This window comes from Bos mutus, chromosome 9 (genome assembly GCF_027580195.1).
Source record: "Bos mutus isolate GX-2022 chromosome 9, NWIPB_WYAK_1.1, whole genome shotgun sequence".
NCBI classification, from domain to species: domain Eukaryota; kingdom Metazoa; phylum Chordata; class Mammalia; order Artiodactyla; family Bovidae; genus Bos; species Bos mutus.
This window is the reverse complement of record NC_091625.1, coordinates 74,384,681-74,402,776: the sequence shown is the minus strand read 5'-3', so window position 1 is coordinate 74,402,776 and position 18,096 is coordinate 74,384,681. Positions and strand designations below refer to the sequence as shown.

Sequence of the window (18,096 nt, the reverse complement as noted above, 5' to 3'; positions counted from 1 at the left end):
TTCACAAACCCCACCAGCAATTTCAGTTTTCAACTTTTCAGCCAGAGCTGTGCTTTGTGGCCATTCAGGGTTCTATTAGAAAGAAGCATCAGAGAATATATATTTACTGGATAACCAGCACAGATCTGTACAGAGCCTTCCCTGTGCAAGTTGGCACTGTTAATTTCCACACAAGAAACAATGTCTCAGGCATTTCCCCCAATTTATTAAACGATAAAGCATAGTTTTTGCCTTGCCTCTCACGAGATTATCAGTATTTAGAACTTTTGGAAATAAACATTCTAAAAGTCATATAAGATAGAATGAAGTCAAATGCTCGATAATGTGGGGCAGCCTTGGAGTGTAGCAAAAGTCAGAGAAAAAAATGTGTTGAAGGTAGGATAACTAGAAGAGATTTTAGGGAAAAGAGACTTGAGCTGGACTATGAAAAATGATCTGGATTCCGTATGATACTATAATGGTGGATATATGACGTTATACATTTTTCAAGACCCAAAACAACACCAAGCATGAACGCTAATGTGAACTATAGACTTCGGGTGATGATGAGGTGTCAGTGTAGGTTCATCAGTTGAAACAAATGTCCCATTCAGTGAAGGAGGTTGATAGTGGGAGAAAGTGTGTGTGTGTATGGGAGAAAGTGTGTTTAGGTAGAGGAAGAGAGTACATGGAAGCTCTCTAAACTTTCTGCACAATTTTTAGGTAAACCTAAAACTCTCAAAAATATTTTACAAAAATAATAAGATGGATTGGATTAAGTAGTTGGAGAGATGGTGAGACTGGTGATCCAAGGAGAGAAGAAAAACTGTTAATAACAAGGTCACAAATGTAGAAATGACTACAGCATAAGGCGGCATGGTGAGACTGGGTTGGCCAGTCACTTTAAAACAACCTTTAAGTTAAATGTTCAGTAGTTAACCTGAAATGAATTGGAATAACTTTTAACCTTTCACTATTTACCATTCATTCCTACTGAGTTTGTCAATGTTAATATAAAAAAATTTAAAGTAGTTTACTATTTTCTGCAGAGGAGGAATGATTAACAATTAATATTCTGCTGCTGCTAAGTCACTTCAGTCGTGTCCGACTCTGTGTGACCTCATGGACGGCAGCCCACCAGGCTCCCCCGTCCCTGGGATTCTCCAGGCAACCATGTGTATATGGAAAGCACAGATGACTCATTTAGTCAGATAATACAGGATTAAAATTACTTTCACATTTCTTTGCAAAACTGATACTTAAATCTACTGCTTATTTGGGACTCTTTCTAAGAATTGTACATTTACTACCTTGATAATTTTACTTTGTATTTAAGTACAAAATCTTTTCTGTTTTGTGGCCCAAAATAAGCATTTTTTTAAAACTGTGGCATTCGTCATTTTAGTTTTCTTTCAAGTTAAGTTGTGATCCTGTTAAAAGTAAAAACAGCTTCTTTCAGTCGGTGACTTTAATTAAGGGGAGCATAATAAAGTTGAGTTCTAATTATTTTTCTTTCCTAAATTATTTAAACAGTTGCTTTTAATTACACACTGAATTTAATTGAATTGGATCTAATTTGATCAGCTCCCTATCCAGCTGTTGAAATTTAGACAATTAACTGCAATCTGTAATTTACCATTTCTCAGTGAGACTGGAAAACAGTATGGTTAGGGTTTTCACCCTTTTTCTATATTTTGCCCTGTACTTTGCTTAATCATAAACATTATTCATATTACAGGGCAAAGATCATTTGTGAAACAGCTTGCACTGTGACTGGTAAATATCGCCAGGAAAATACGTCACCCACAGGGATGAAAAGGCTTATCTTTTAATCTGATTATATTAATACAGGTGAAAAATACAGCATTTTATCTTTTGATTATAGTGTTGTCGCCATCTGGCTGGAGGGAGGCTTTTGTTTATTTTTTGTTGACTTTTAAATAAAAGCCTCTTGGGTTGAATTTAAAGTGTGTAGTGAGTGTTTACTCCTGTTGGCTAACTGTATCAGAAGGACTTTGTAACACAAATCAAGAAGCTGCTTTTGGTGATAAAACAGCTTGAGAAATAATTCTCAGTCATTTCCACAAAATACATGGAACATGTGCTTTTCTGAAATGCTTTTCATTTCAGCTAAGATGGATTTTTTTTTTTTTTTTTTTTTTTTGCTTTTTAACAAACAGATTATCAAAACATATCTATTAAGTTGCTTTGGAAAAAAGACTAGAGTTCACAAATCTCTCACAGATGAAATGCCTGTTTCACAGAGTGTCTGATGTTTCCAGCTGGAGACTGCCCTCTTCTCAGGCTTTATCCCGGGCAGTATAGGTGGTACACTGTTGTATTGGAGATTGACCCTCTGTTCCCCAGATATTCACTATTAAGTGGGATGGTGGTTTAGTCGTTAAATCGTGCCCAGCTCTCGCGTCCCCATGGACTGTAGCCTGCCAGGCTCCTCTGTCCATGGGATTCTCCAGGCAAGAATACTGGAGTGGGGTGCTATTTAAGTGAAAGTCGCTCAGTCGTGTCTGGCTGTTAGTGACACCATGGACTGTACAGTCCATGGAATTCTCCAGCCCAGAATACTCTAGTGGGTAGCCTTTCCCTTCTCCAGGAGATCTTCCCAACCCAGGGATCAAACCCAGGTCTCCTGCATTGCAGGTGGATGCTTTACCAGCTGAGCCACAGGGGAAGCCCTCACTATAAGTGGTACTGAGCAAACCTTTCTATTATGTGGCTGCCAAAATAGTCATTTGATTTTGAGTCTTGCCTAACACATTGTCGGCACCATCCTGAATTACGTTAGTTTTTGTTTTCTGACACGGAGTGATGTAACTGTGATCCGGCAGTTCTTTTGGTCACCTTTTTTCTACCGTATCTGCTGGAGAAGGAATAGGCTACCCACTCCAGTGTTCTTGGGTTTCCCTTGTGGCTCAGCTGGTAAAGAATCTGCCTGCGATGTGGGAGACCTGAGTTTGGTTCCTGGGTTGGGAAGATCCCCTGGAGATGGGGATGGCTACCCACTCCAGTATTCTGGCCAGGGTAAGTCTCAAAGAGTTGGACAGAATAAGTGACGTTCACTTTTTCACCATCTTAGCCGCCATCAAAAAGTGAGCAAATGTATACTTTTTCTTTTTTACTTGTCATTAATACTTTTGCTTCTTGGGCTTTTGCCACAGTTTGTTTGGGGTACACTATCTACAATTTCTTGCTCTCTTGTTTCCTTCTTCAGGCGTTTATTCAGTGTCACCTATATGCCAAATGGAGAAGGCAATGGCACCCCACTCCAGTACTCTTGCCTGGGAAATCCCATGGATGGAGGAGCCTGGTAGGCTACAGTCCATGGGGTCCCAGAGAGTCGGACATGACTGAGTGACTTCACTTTCACTTTTCACTTTAATGCATTGGAGAAGGAAATGGCAACCCACTCCAGTGTTCTTGCCTGGAGAATCCCAGGGACGGGGGAGCCTGGTGGGCTGCCATCTCTGGGGTCGCACAGAGTCGGACATGACTGACGTGACTTAGCAGCAGCATATGCTAAATGGTGGGCTAAATACTAACGGTACGGAGCTGATAAAGATGAAGGCACCATACTTGCCTTCAAGTTCCTTGGGTCTGGTAGAAATTATCGTAGTTCTGGAAGCACCTGGCCAAGTGTCAAAGGCTAAATTAGCCTGTCACTCCCCTTACTTGGAGAGCATCTATGGTTCTTCAAGGTCAGAATATGATGTCTGAGTGTGTGTGTGTGTGTGTTCAGTTGCTCAGTCGTTTCTGACTCTTTGCAACACCAGGGACTATAGCCTGCCAGGCTCCTCTGTCTATGGGATTTCCCAGGCAAGAATACTGGAGTGAGTTGCCATCTCCTCCTCCAGGGTATCTTCCTGGCCCACGGATTGAACCTGCCTCTCCTGCTTGGAAGGTGGATTCTTTACCACTGAGCCACCTGGTAATTTAAGTATGATGTCTGTGATTAGACATCAACTCTTTGGAGTAAACAAGTAGCTTACCCTTTATCCCTTAAAAATATCTTGGTAACTTGGTAGAATTATCTGTTGCAATTATTTAAATAATATTTATATCTTTCCTGTTGTGTACTTTGGCAGACAAAATGGATTTTTATAGAAAAGGTTATGTTGGCATTTTATCTTGTTGTAGATGAACCTTCAATGCAACTGCTTCAGTTTCTTTCTGGAAGTTGATTGATTACAAACTGTTAATAAAAACCAACATGTGTCTGTTCCATTCTTCGTGCCTTATTGTCAGTTTTGTAGATGAGTGATGTTTTCGGTGGATTCTGTTCCCATACATCACATAATTTCACACAGTGTTTGGTTGATATTGATATTTGTAAAATCAGTGTCTCTACATTGAATTTGTATTATCCCAGTATTGGACAGATTTCTTTGTTTTTTGGATGAATATCATTTTCCATAACTGTCATAACTTCATTTTTCATAATGAAAAAAAATTATCAGAAAGGGATTTTCAGTCACTATTCATTGTTGCTGGATGAGCTCCCTCTAAATTTTAAAACCTCCACAGGGTCTTACAAGCCTCTAATGTAGTCTAGTGGGGCTGCTGAGTCATTAGTTTTTGTTCTATTTGGAATGTGTGAAATGCAAAAAAAAAGTAAGTCTTAATCGAGTCGTTTCTGTCAATATGAATAAGGATGCAGTGTATGTCCCAGATACATTATCGTCAAATATTCTCATTTAATTGCATTTGTTTTTGCAACAAGAAATGAGCAAGAGTGCTGAATAAATGGTTCATTGTTCTTATTGTTGCATCAATTTAAACGTGACCAGATGTTGCACCATGCCACAAAGTGGGTCTGTTCTGGTGCAGAAGGGTAAATCAGACTCTGCACTGTTTCTCAGCATCTCTAGTTACATATGTTGCCATGGTGCGGTGCCTGCAAGTTTGCATAGCGAAGTGACTGCTTCCTAGGTTTGCCTATGAAAGAGTCAAGATACTCATCAGCGTCTACCCACATCACCTGCCGGTGTATCACCTTCAAAAACACCCCACCTGTTTCCCAGCCAGACCCTGTTCCTCCATTCTCTGTTTCCTCTTCCTGCTCATCGTTCTTGCTTCCTGGAGTTTGTGGCTGGGTCTCCATTTCCTGCAGGGTCTGAAGCCGAGGAGACCTGGAACGCCTCCGCAGGGTCCCTGTGCGGTGCTGCCTCTCTGTCCTGGCTCCCACTAGCACAGCCACGCTGACTCTGCTCGTCCTTGGCTCCCTGATACTTCAGCTACAGACAGAAACTTCAAAACACAGTCACTCGTGTCACTTTTCCCCCTAATGGTTAAGTAATCATCTCCTGGTGCAGGTTAAGGGAAAGTTAAGTAATCATCTCCTGGTGCAGGTTAAGGGAAAGTTAAGTAATCACCTCCTGGTGCAGGTTAAGGGAAAGTGGGAAAGGCTGCAGAATTATTAAATTGTGCAGAAAGTGGAGTTCTTAAGATGGGGTTTTAGTCAGATTTCCTTTTTATTAAGATGATAACCCTTTTGAATACATTTCCAGCAGGCTTGTGGGGCCTTACCTTTCATTTACCCAGAATCTGCTGAAGCTAGATTAGTTCACAGCTGGAAGTGCCATCTGGCACTCTTGTGACTTCCCATTGCCTTCATCACAAATTCAAAGCTCTTGGAATTTGAGGAGGCAGTGACCTCGGGCTGTTTGTCTTATTTTCACCTGCCCGCCTTCCTACACCCCCCCGTTCTGACTGGACAGTCCCTTGATGCACTCTTATCTGTGTGCCTCTGTAGTTTTGCACATGCCATGCCCCAGCCAGGAGGATTCTCGGCATCCCCCTCACATATCCATATTCTCTCCATTCGTCAAAATCTTTATTCAGTGACATTCCCATCCCTGCTGCTGCTGCTGCTGCTGCTGCCGCTAAGTCGCTTCAGTCGTGTCTGACTCTGTGCGACCCCGTAGATGGCAGCCCACCAGGCTCCCCCGTCCCTGGGATTCTCCAGGCAAGAACACTGGAGTGGGTTGCCATTTCCTTCTCCAATGCAGGAAAGTGAAAAGTGAAAGTGAAGTCGCTCAGTCGTATCCGACTCCTTAGCGACCCCACGAACTGCAGCCCACCAGGCTCCTTCATCCATGGGACCCTCCAGGCAAGAGCACTGGAGTACTACCCCCTGAAGTACTTGGCCTCTCACCTCTGATTACCTATAACACTGTATCATTTATTTGGTTACTAGTCCTCTGTAGTGTATCGATTTTTGAAAACTGATTTGGTCTGTTGTTGTAAATGCCTATATTTATTTGCATATTGTCTCCACCAAAGGACAATGAGGATCTTGGAAGTAGATGCGATGTCCTCAGTTCAGTTCAGATGCTCAATCATGTCTGACTTTGCGACCCCATGGACTGCAGCACACCAGGCTTCCCTGTCCATCACCAACTCCTGGAGCTTGCTCAGACTCATGTCCATTCAGTCGGTAATGCCATCCAACTATCTCATACTCTGTTTTCCACTTCTCCTCCAGCCTTCAATCTTTCCCAGCATCAGGGTCTTTTCTAATGAGTCAGATCTTCGTATCAGGTGGCCAAACTATTGGAACTTTGGCTTCAACCTCAGTCTTTCTAATGAATATTCAGCTTGCAGTCCAAGGGGCTCTCAAGAGTCTTATTCAAAACCACAGTTCAAAAGCATCAATTCTTTGGCACTCAGCTTTCTTTATGGTCCAACTCTTACATCCATATATGACTACTGGAAAAACCATAGCTTTGACTAGACGGACCTTTGTTGGCAAAGTAATGCCTCTGTTTTTTAATATGCTGTCTAGGTTGGTCATAGCTTTTCTTCCAAGGAGCAAGCATCTTTTAATTTCAAGGCTGGAGTCATCATCTGCAGTGATTTAGGAGCCCAAGAAAATAAAATCTGTCACTGTTTCCATTGTTTCCCCATCTGTTTACCATGAAGTGATGGGACTGCATGCCATGATCTTTGTTTTTTGAATATTGAGTTTTAAGCCAGCTTTTTCACTCTCTTTTTTCACTTTCATCAAGAGGCTCTTTAGTTCTTCTCTTTCTGCCATAAGGGTGGTATCATCTGCGTAGCTGAGGTTATTGATATTTCTCCCAGCAATCTTGATTCCAGGTGGTGCTTCATCCAACCCGGCATTTCACATGATGTACTCTGCATATAAGTTAAATAAGCAGGGTGACAATATACAGCCTTGATGTTATATTGATGTACTCCTTTCCCAACTTGGAACCAGTCTGTTGTTCCATGTCTGATTCTAACTATTGCTTCTTGACCTGCATACAGATTTCTCAGGAGGCAGGTAAGGTTATCTGGTATTCCCATCTCTTGGAGAATTTTCCAAAGTTTATTGTGATCCACATAGTCAAAGCCTTTGGTGTAGTCAATAAAGCAGAAGTAGATGTTTTTCTGGAACTCTCTTGCTTTTTCAATGATGCAATGGATGTTGGCAATTTGATCTCTGGTTCCTTTGCCTTTTCTAAATCCAGCTTGAATATCTGGAAGTTCTTGGTTACTTATTGTTGAAGCCTGGCTTGGAGAATTTTGAGCATTACTTTGCTAGCATGTGAGATGAGTGTGCAGTAGTTTGAGCATTCTTTGGCATTGCCTTTCTTTGGGATTGGAATGAAAACTGACCTTTTCCAGTCCTGTGTCCACTGCCAAGTTTTCCAAATATGCTGGCATATTGAGTGTAGCACTTGACAGCATCATCTTTCAGGATTTGGAATAGCTCAGCTGGAATTCCATCACCTCCACTAGCTTTGTTCATAGTGATGCTTCCTAAGGCCCACTTGACTTCACACTCCAGGATGTGTGGCTGTAGGTAAGGGACCACACTCTTGTGGTTATCTGAATCATTAAGATTTTTTTTTGAATAGTTCTGTGTATTCTTGCCACCTCCTCTTAATATCTTCTGCTTTTGTTAGGTCCATACCATTTCTGTCCTTTATTGAGCCCATCTTTACATGAAATGTTCCCTTGGTATCTCTAATTATCTTGAAGAGATCTCTAGTCTTTCCCATTCTTTTGTTTTCCTCTATTTCTTTGCATTGATTGCTGAGGAAGGCTTTCTTATCTCTCCTTGCTATTCTTCGGAACTCTGCATTCAGATGCTTCTATCTTTCCTTTTCTCCTTTGTTTTTCACTTCTCTTATTTTCTCAGCTATTTGGAAGACCTCCTCAGACAACCATATTTCCTTTTTGCATTTCTTTTTCTTAGGGATGGTCTTGATCACCTCCTCATGTATGATGTCATGATGCTAGGTCCTACAGTCTTTGTATTCTTAGCGCATAGCACAGTGGCTGGCCAATAGGAGTGTCTGTAAATTTTTACTGAAAACATGTAACATTTCTGAGCCTGGGAATACAGTGGTTCCATTGACAGTAACAAGGAGACCGGGTTGGCTCATTTTGTGAGGACGGTTAGTTCAACTTTGACATAGTTTCAAGAGATAGCAGAGATACATGAGCATATTTTCCCTAGGGGTGGAAGACTGTTTATAAATGCAAAGCATATTTATAAATCCAGGCTGGAAAACAACTGAGGTCAAGATTGTGCTTTAGGCCCTAAAGGGGGAGAATATTTCTGCAGGGAGGGAAATTACTAGGGGAAATCAAAAGCACCCTGGAATTAGAGGTCTAGAAAAGGAAAAAGTTGTAGAAAAGATGTATTGTTCATTTAAGATTTTCCCAATACTGAGCACAAGGTGTCCCCTGGAGTAGGGTATCGACTGAATAAATGTGAAGAAAACTGAAATAAAGTAGAAAATTAAACCTAGGTTTGTCTAGTGCTGACTCCCATGAGCTTTGATCATTCCTACACAACTTCACAAACAGGAGGAATTTAAACTGAAAAGCTCTCCATGTGGAATAATCAGGAAAGTCATTAGAAGTTATGAAATTGCATTATGACTTTCTTATTCTAATGCAAGTTTTATAAATAATGTTGGATAAAACATTTAATAGCAATGCCTTAAATGTTACAATATTCCTGGAAGCTCTTTTAGAATAAATTTTAACTGTCAAGTAAATAAGCAAAAGGATTTCATACAGTAGAACATTTTAGGTGAAACACTCTGAATTACCCGAGACTGTCTCGAGAGTTCTCTTTAATCTTTAGATATTGTGATTTTAAACCAGTAATGTTCTTCGTTTGCCATAGTTGTATTCAGTAGTCAGATTTTCATGTAAGATATTTGTGATTCAGGTTCTGTGATTCACTGAGAAGGACTCAGAACTTAACATGTAGTCATACTTGTGCCTAAGATTTATCATAGCAAAAAGACATAAAGCAAAATCAGACCTTTCCAAGGACGCACTGGCAAGCCTGGAATGTTAACTTTCTTTCTGCCCAGGTAGATTGATGCTATGAGACACACGAAGTTGCAGTGTTCAGCCATTTTTTACTACAAAAAAAACAATTGTGTGCAGTTCAGACTCCAGTTCTGTCTTCTGGTTTACTCCCCAAAGGTATGTGTGTAGCCTTGGGACTTGATTCCACAAAGTCCAACCCACTCTGAGCAGGGTTAAAGTTTTGCTGTTTCCCAGTCCATATGCCATGCTTGATTTAAAACACTGCCAGAAAGACATTTTTGTGGGGGTTAAGACCACCTGTGATTCATTGAGTTTAAGCTCAGCATGGTCCCTAAAGTTGTAGTTGTAGATGTCTTATAAGAGGAAACATTTTGACTAAACTAAAGCATTTGTTGGACCAGTTATCTTCATCACATGAGAGAAGGCACTTCAGCCCCTACAGCCAAACATAGACACAAAGCAGTGAGAACCCCATGACCTTCATGGAAAGACATTGCAAGGAGTGGATTAGTAGTGAATCATAGAGGAGGTCGATTGTAGACACACATTTGTGGCACTTCCTGAAGCTGCAGAATTTTTTACTAAATGAAAGCTCTGAAGGTCTGCTGCCTGCATCTTCTATTGCAGAGTGATTTAGAGACAGAGCCCCAGACCACAAGGGTGCTTCTCTCCATCCTTCCTCTTCTCTTTAACACTTTTACATGTGCTGCTAATGGAATAAAGCTTTCAAGCTAGCAGGAAGATCAATAAAAATTTTATGAGGCTAGCAAAGTCTTATTGAGCGTCATAGTATATGGCTCAGTTTTCTCTTCTGAAAAAATGAAAGAGATTCAAATAAATAATGCTGGAAATGTCATCTGGGTCATTTTAAAACTGGGATTTTGATGGTAATTTTTAAAAGGATGTATGTGTTAGAAAGTCGCGGATTCATTTCGATATTTGGCAAAACTAATACAATATTGTAAAGTTTAAAAATAAAATAAAATTAAAAAAAAAAATAAAACACATAAAAGGATGTATGTGATCCTACCCGCTAGTTACCTAGGATTTCCAGATTTTTAAATGTTGGAAATCTTAAAATGGATAAATTCCTATTTTCATTCTGTTCTCAAACAGCGAAATTCCCTGCCATTTGTTTGAAAAAAAAAAAAACAAACCACCACCAACCAGCCCTCTCAGAAGCTACTATTTTCCTGCTATTATAAGTGAGTTTTTTTTCTTTTTTGAAGACTTATCCTTACTTTTGGCAACTTGAAAGGCATTACATCTCAGAAAACTGTCATCTCTCTAAGCCCCAGAAAGACTAATGATTAAGTCAGGAAACTAGAAACTGTACTCTTAAGTCCTACCTTCCTGTACCCCCCAGGAGGTTGTGATTGTAGCTGAGCTACAAACCTCTGAAGCCAGCAGCAGAGCCAGGCTCTGCTCCCTAGGACTGCTGTCACCGACTTGACACAAGTTTGCTTTCCCTGTTAGCGTTAAGCAAGCAAAGCCCAGAGGAACTAACTAGAAACCTGCCTTCCCACATTGGTGTAGGACTAGGGGGAGAGCCAAAAATACCTGCCACCTTTTATTGAGCCTTTCAGTGGGCCCGGCAGTCTCATTTAATTTTCACAACCCTGAAAGTGTTTTCCTGCATTGCAGATGGGGAAATTATGACTGAGAGGTTGAGTGACATGCTGTGGGTTCACAGCTCATAACTGGCAGAGCCTGGTCAGCTGACTCCAAAGTGCATACCGCCTCCACTACAACCTCAACACACAACTCTACACCTGGGAGTGTGGGAGGCCCAGGACCTTGAGGAAGAGCATAAATGTTGAGAGAAGGAGGGCTGAATGTTTGCTAAACACCTCCTGTGGGCCATGTTCTATAATAGATTCTTAACATAGATCTTTTCAATTAATCCTCCCAGTGACCCTCTGAGTTAGGCCATTTCACCCTCATATTACCTACTCAGAGAAGTCAAGAAACTCTGATAGTCACTCAGCTAGTAAGTAGCAGGGCTCACAGAGGCTTCTCTGGTGGCTCAGATGATAAAGAATCTGCCTGCAATGCAGGAGACACAAGAGACACCAGTTCAGTCCCTGAGCCAGGAAGATCTCCTGGAGAAGGGAATGGCTACCCACTCCAGTATTCTGACCTGGAGAATTCCATGGACAGAGGAGCCTGGCGGGCTACAGTCCATGGGATCACAAAGAGTCAAACACAACTGAGCAACTGAGCCTACACACATAATCTTGGCTTAAACAGACTGATGTTCAAATTTACCTTTATTTTTACTAAATTTAGCCTATCAGTTTTATATGAACATAACACATTTTAAGATCAATTTTAAATTTGTTTTGTTACGAATAGGACTCAGAAGGATTTTGTGATAGAAATGAATTCCTGAGATCCAGATGATAAGAAAGTGGCCAGATAGATCCAACTCAACTGAGTCTAATAAAAATCAGATATATTGATAGGCAAATTGGAATTCAGGTAACCAGACCTCCAGACTTCCAGTTTAATTGAAATTTACATTTTACATTTGAATTTCAAGACAAAGCAAATTACAACCAAGAAAAAGGGGGAGAGGGATTACCCAGGAATTATTTGGAAAAGTCTCTTGCACTGAATATGTCTTCTTTTGAATCTCCTCCATGGTCTACTGCAACATAATATTTAGCTGCGATTGATATCTGTTGTCCGGACCTGGGGGCATTGCAGATAATCAACAGAGACAGATTAAATTATGTCAAATATGCTAAGGTAAAAAAGAAATGAATGCATATGAAATACAGTCTAAACAAATAGTCCTAATTATCTTTCAGTTAAGTAAAAATGAAGAGCAGAAGATCGCTTAAACAGCTTACTAGCTAGGGCTTTATTTGCTTTGTGCTAGAGGTGGCTGCATAATAAAAAGAAAATAATCACAGTATTCCCAATCTGTGTGCACTCCTTTCTGTTTATCTTCTTTATGAGCAGTTTTGAAAATACCTTGCAAAAGATGGGAGAAAGTTGTTCTATCCCTATTGAGCACCAGAGTTCCAATTAAATCAATTTGTGGTCTTTAGGGGCTGTCTCTAAAATTGTGAGGCTGTAGGCCAGTATGAGCTAGTGTGGCCTTTACCTGCCGCATAGTGATAACTGGCAACTTGGTTTTGGCGAGGGGGATGAGAGTGTTATAGCAACCAGTGTTTATGTTTGAAAGTGTTATTTAAAGACAACAAATTGTTTGAAACAGGGCAGTTAAACAGTGTTAAAAGTATGGCATAGGATGCTTTCTGCTGTTCAGTCTGTGGTTTCCTATGCCAGCTAATATCATATGTAATTGAGAGGCATCCATAAAAATTTGGTATATTCTTTGTTCAGAGCTTAAAGGTAAAGGTTTAGCAAATTTAATAACTTTTTAAAGTGCATCTGGGGTACCATTTTTAAATTTAGTCTTCCTGAAGTATAACTGTCACACTCTTTCAGGTTCAAAAACCCTGAACTACTGAATCTCATTTTCTAGTTATTCTCCATTTCCCTCAGCCTAGTGGAGGAGATAATAAATGTGCAATGTGTCAGGGGATAAGGGCTACAAACAAGGCAGAGTAAGGAGGAGAGATGAGTAACGCAGGTGCTATTTTAGATAGATCAAGAGGACTCTAATATCACATTTGACCAGAGACCCAGTGGAAATGAAGGACAGACTCGTGTTAACATCTGGGAGAAGAACATTTCAGGTACATGCAAAGGCTCTGAGATGGACGAAGTCAGTATGTAAGATCTGAGCAGAGTAATTAAGAGGTTAAGTGGTACAAGGTAAAGGCCAAACCATATAGTACCCTGTAGGCCGTGGACAGCCCATGAGTTTTTCTGAGTGGGATGGTGGCTGTTAGAGGAGTGGCATGACTTATGATTTAATGGGATCACTCTGGCTGCTGAGGTGAGCAGAGACTGAAAATCAGTGGTAGGATCTGGTAGACTGGTTAAGAGGACATTCCAGTCACACAGGGAAGAGAGGATCAGAAAGGTAGTGATAGAGGTGATGATTTTTTAAGGTAGAGCTGGAAGAACTTACTACTGAATCAAACTTGGGGAGAGATTGGAGGACAGAAGTCAAAGCTGATTCCAAGGCTCCAGGCCTAATCTACTGGAAGAATGGAATTGCTTGAATGGATGGGGAAGACTGTGGGTGAAACAGATTTTCAGGCAGAGGGCAGGAGGCAGGGAAAATCAAGAGTTTGGTTTTTGACACCACTTAATGAGAAGCAGCAAAATACTTTAAATATCTTTTGAAAAATATATTATTAAAGCAAAATGTATAAAGAACAATTTACCTGGAGGACTTTATATAACCAGGGAGTTGCCTGATATTTCTGCCCTTTGGTCACTTCCTAGAATACATTTCCCTTAGTCTCTTGAATGATCTTTGTTACCGAACATTTGTTAGAGGCTTTTCCAAAATCCAGTAAATTATATCCCTTATTCCCTTTTGGTGACCTGCTTGGTTATGTTCTTGGAATTTTTTGGTTCCAAATGCATGACCTTTGTAAGAACAAAGATCAGATGCTCTAGATCCCAGTCTTATTTCTTCATGGTTACTCTATGTATAAACTGGAACAGCCAGGATGAATGACTTCGTGGACCCTGAAGACACCACTGCTGTAGGGTTGGTCGGTTGAGCTGAGGCTATTGATTCTTGGGTGTGTTCTTCCCACTGAACGTTATGCTCATTGAGGGTAGGAATTATCAGCTGCTTAATCTTTGTATTTCCTGAGTTTAGCCTAGTACTTGATACAAAGGTTGACAGCAAATTTTGAATATGTGAATGTTTCTGAATAAATTTTGAGAAACTAAATATGTCTTTTCTCTTTTATCTCCTCTGTGTAGCACCTGATGGCAACAAAGTACAAGATAAGAAAACCACTGCCTCCCACCGGCCCTCCACTATTTCAGGACAAAATAGCAACCACTCAGGAAATAAACCAGGTACTATGCATTGCCTTTGCTGTGGAAAAAGGAGGGTAATCCCAAAGGTCTTAGGCCTGCTAGAATTTAGGAGAGCTTGGTTTCAGTCCTGCCATCAAAACACACATTTAGACAGATTTCTGTAAGTCAGAAAACCTCTCACACCTTTATTTTCTTTCTTTAAAATGGAGATTCAAAGCTAAGCCCTACTCACCTCTCAGAATCATTTTGACAGGCAAGATGGTATCTGTGAGTGCACTGTTAACTGTCAAGCAGTGTGCGAGAGGTAATAATTTTTCCATTCTGCCTGAAATGATAGAAATGACACACTTTTTTTGTACCTGTATGCCCAGCATTAGCGCATATCTCTTTTGTGACTTTTTCAAAACCCACTTAAGGAAATCATTACACACAGCAATACTGTATAGAATTACATTTTGTTCTCTGTTGCCTGCAATGATTGTACACCTACACAGTAATTTCATTTAATAGCCTGTGACTCATGGTCTGTTCCATTCAGTGATACAAAGAAGCAAACACTCTGTAAACAAACTACAAACAATGGAGTAAACAGTTCAGTAGCTTCCAGGTATCCAGCAACCATGATGTGGTCTTTGGGAGAGAATGACTTACAGTATGATGACCGGAGATAGCCAAAGGAAGGGAAAGGCAAACCGAACACCTCTTGAGGTTCTTGGAAGCCTGCTTCATGCTGCATGCAAGGCCAGAGTTACTCAAGAACAGTGCGTCAGTGGGCCTAAAGATGGAAATAACTGTATCTAGCCCCATAGAAAACATTCCCTGTCCCGCCTAGTTTTGTGGGGCCTTTTTTCCTATATAGAGGAGCTCTTGAACAGAGCAGATAAGTCTGCCTTGCCATTCAGATGATGTATAACAGGTACAATTACAAGTACTGCATTTGCTACCATTAGTAGCAAATGATGTATAGTTTCAGTGGAGTTTTAATTCACAGGCTGAGATTTTCCCCATTTAGTCAGTTTACATTTTCATTCATTTATCCGTCCATGTATCCACCCAAAGCCCAGCCAACATGTAATGTTTCTTGAGTAATTGCCCAGTGTTGGGGGACCCTGAAAGATAGTGTGTGAGCAAAGCAACAGGGCCGCTGTCCTCACAGGCCTCATTCTAGTGGACCTTCTTACCCTGTACTCCAGTGGGCATCCTTGGAGAAGCAGAAGCTGTTTAGCATGGAAATCCCCTTTGTTTTATCATGAGAATTGAACATAGCTAAATGGTTTATATTGATTTTCCCTTATTCTCTCCATCAACCATCATTTCTAATTCCTCTCATTCTTTACTGTGCAGTTGATACTTTTATATCCTGATAATTTGTTTATTCATCTGGTAATAGCACTGTGTAGGTACTAGGAATATATTATTGAAAGATAATCCTACTTTCTAGCTGACAAGTATAGTAGAAAAAAATCAGTATATGAATAGATCATTCTAACATACTATTTCCATTGTGAGAAGAGAGAGATGCAGAGTGCATAGAAATATAGAGGCCAAAAGAAAAATCTTTTCTACCGCAATTGACTGTCTCTTCATAGAACTATTTGATTTATATTGCTAGAGTCAAGTTCAGTGAGGAGACGTTTCATTTCAGATTGTGTCTTTTAAGTATACTGTGTCTGCTTTCTTGTATATACACATAAGCACAGATATACCAAAGACTCTTATTTTTAAAACCACCATGTTATTTTCCTGAGTCTCTCTGAAGATGATATCAGAGGTTCCATGTTGGAGTTATAGGTTTGAGTAAAACCTTTTGATTTTATGGGATATGAGTCATGGGAACGTCTGTCTAAAGCATTTTTATTTTCTTTTCTTACTTCAGGAACTTGAAGTACATGCTCTTTGGGGGATATTTTGAGTATTGCCCTAACCAAATGCGAATATCCTGACAGTAGTTGTTCAGACAGGAGTCAAAGTATAGTGAGTTCTTATAAAAAGCCTTGTCACAGTGAGTTTGTTTTTCTTGATCTTTGAGGGTCACGCTTTAGTTCCAGTTGTTTCAGGACTGTACCTGTTTTCACATGTAACCACAGGCTATTATCAGCATGCCCTTTGACTCTCAAAAGTACCCTGGTGTGGGTGGTCCCCTTACTTTTCAGTTATCACAGGTAGAAGGTTGGATGCAGAGTGTGGCTGCAAGTGTGTCTCCACCGAAATCCTATTTCTCTTAAAAACTTTTCCTTCTAAGAATTAAGTAACAATTCTATTCTAACTGTTAGATCTATTGGGAAACAGTGTGAAATAGTCATGATGTCAAACTATTTTCTCTACCTTCATTTTGTTCCAGAAAAAAAAGTGATATGAGGAGAGAAATGAGATGGAGAAAAAAACATTTCAGAAAATTCGCTATTTACTTGCAATTATTCAATTGTATTTTTTTCCTGAAATCCTACCTTTAAAGGTCATTGTAATCAGTTTTTAATGATTAAACCTTAGAATTGTAATCACTAGTATTTACTAATACCTTTTAAAAAATCTGTCGTCAAATACAAGTTTGGTATGAGTTTGCCCTCATAGTGAATGTTAATTCCATTAACGTTTAGAGTGTGTAGGCCCCAAACGTTAGCCAAGGTTGCTGGCTCGTTTGTTCTTTCATTTAATAAATATTCGTTGAATGCCCTCCTTTCTGCCAGGTATAGTCCTAGGCGTTGGGAATATCAATGAACAAAACTGACCCGGCTCCGCTCCGCCCTACCCATATTCACAGCCATCTTTAATCTGCAACAGGGTGTTTATTAACATTCCGGTAACAAAGTGACCTTCTTATTAATGTGACCAGAAGGATGGGAACAGAATTCAAACTGAATACCTTTTGCACTCTACAGTGCTTTTTAGTGCCAGGTCCAGAAACCAACCAAAATTGTGTAGACTATGATAACCACTACGCACATTATATTTCAGAAATGTGTTGTATTTGTTCTTTACTTTCTCAAATCGAATTCTAAATCAATAGTGGTTGACATCAGTGCTGAAGTGACAAAAGTGACCAGGGAGAATTATTGAACTCATAAGCATTGGCCTCATTTATAGTGTTTATTGATATATCTTTATAGCACTATATACAGCCTGGTTTCTGAGGTACTGGTGTTACCAGACAGAATACAGTTTATTACATGTGAAGAGTGTAATTTTCATATGGAGTGATATCACAGAAATCAGAGGTAAACTATGCCCTTTCTTTGTGCATCTAAAAGGCATGTGTTCCTTTGCATAATTGGGTGCTGCCTCATGACTGCAGCGACACCAGGTATTGACTTGGGACTCTCAGCGTTGGTTGGGGCGGAAGAAAGATCTTCACGACCCAGATAATCATGATGGTGTGATCACTCACCTAGAGCCAGACATTCTGGAATGTGAAGTCAAGTGGGCCTTGGAAAGCATCACTACGAACAAAGCTAGTGGAGGTGATGGAATTCCAGTGGAGCTATTTCAAATCTTGAAAGATGATGCTATGAAAGTGCTGCACTCAGTATGCCAGCAAATTTGGAAAACTCAGCAGTGGCCACAGGACTGGAAAAGGTCAGTTTTCATTCCAATCCCAAAGAAAGGCAATGCCAAAGAATGCTCAAACTACCGCACAACTGCACTCATCTCACATGCTAGTAAAGTAATGCTCAAAATTCTCCAAGCCAGGCTTCAGCAATACGTGAACCTTGAACTTCCTGATGTTCAAGCTGGATTTAGAAAAGGCAGAGGAACCAGAGATCAAATTGCCAACATCCGCTGGATCATGGAAAAAGCAAGAGAGTTCCAGAAAAACATCTATTTCTGCTTTATTGACTATGCCAAAGCCTTTGACTGTGTGGATCACAATAAACTGTGGAAAATTCT

At 40.3% G+C, this 18,096-nt stretch overlaps 1 protein-coding gene across 5 annotated transcripts in view; it reads left to right on the top strand.

Moving 5' to 3' along the window:
* MAP7 (microtubule associated protein 7) overlaps positions 1–18,096 on the top strand; it is a 177,614-nt gene that overhangs the window by 103,702 nt on the left and 55,816 nt on the right. For all 5 annotated transcript variants that reach the window (XM_070376747.1, XM_070376744.1, XM_005899102.3 and 2 more), the window contains exon 2: positions 14,152–14,250. In XM_070376747.1, the coding sequence (XP_070232848.1) occupies positions 14,152–14,250 (99 nt within the window). The remainder of the gene's footprint in view (positions 1–14,151; positions 14,251–18,096) is intronic.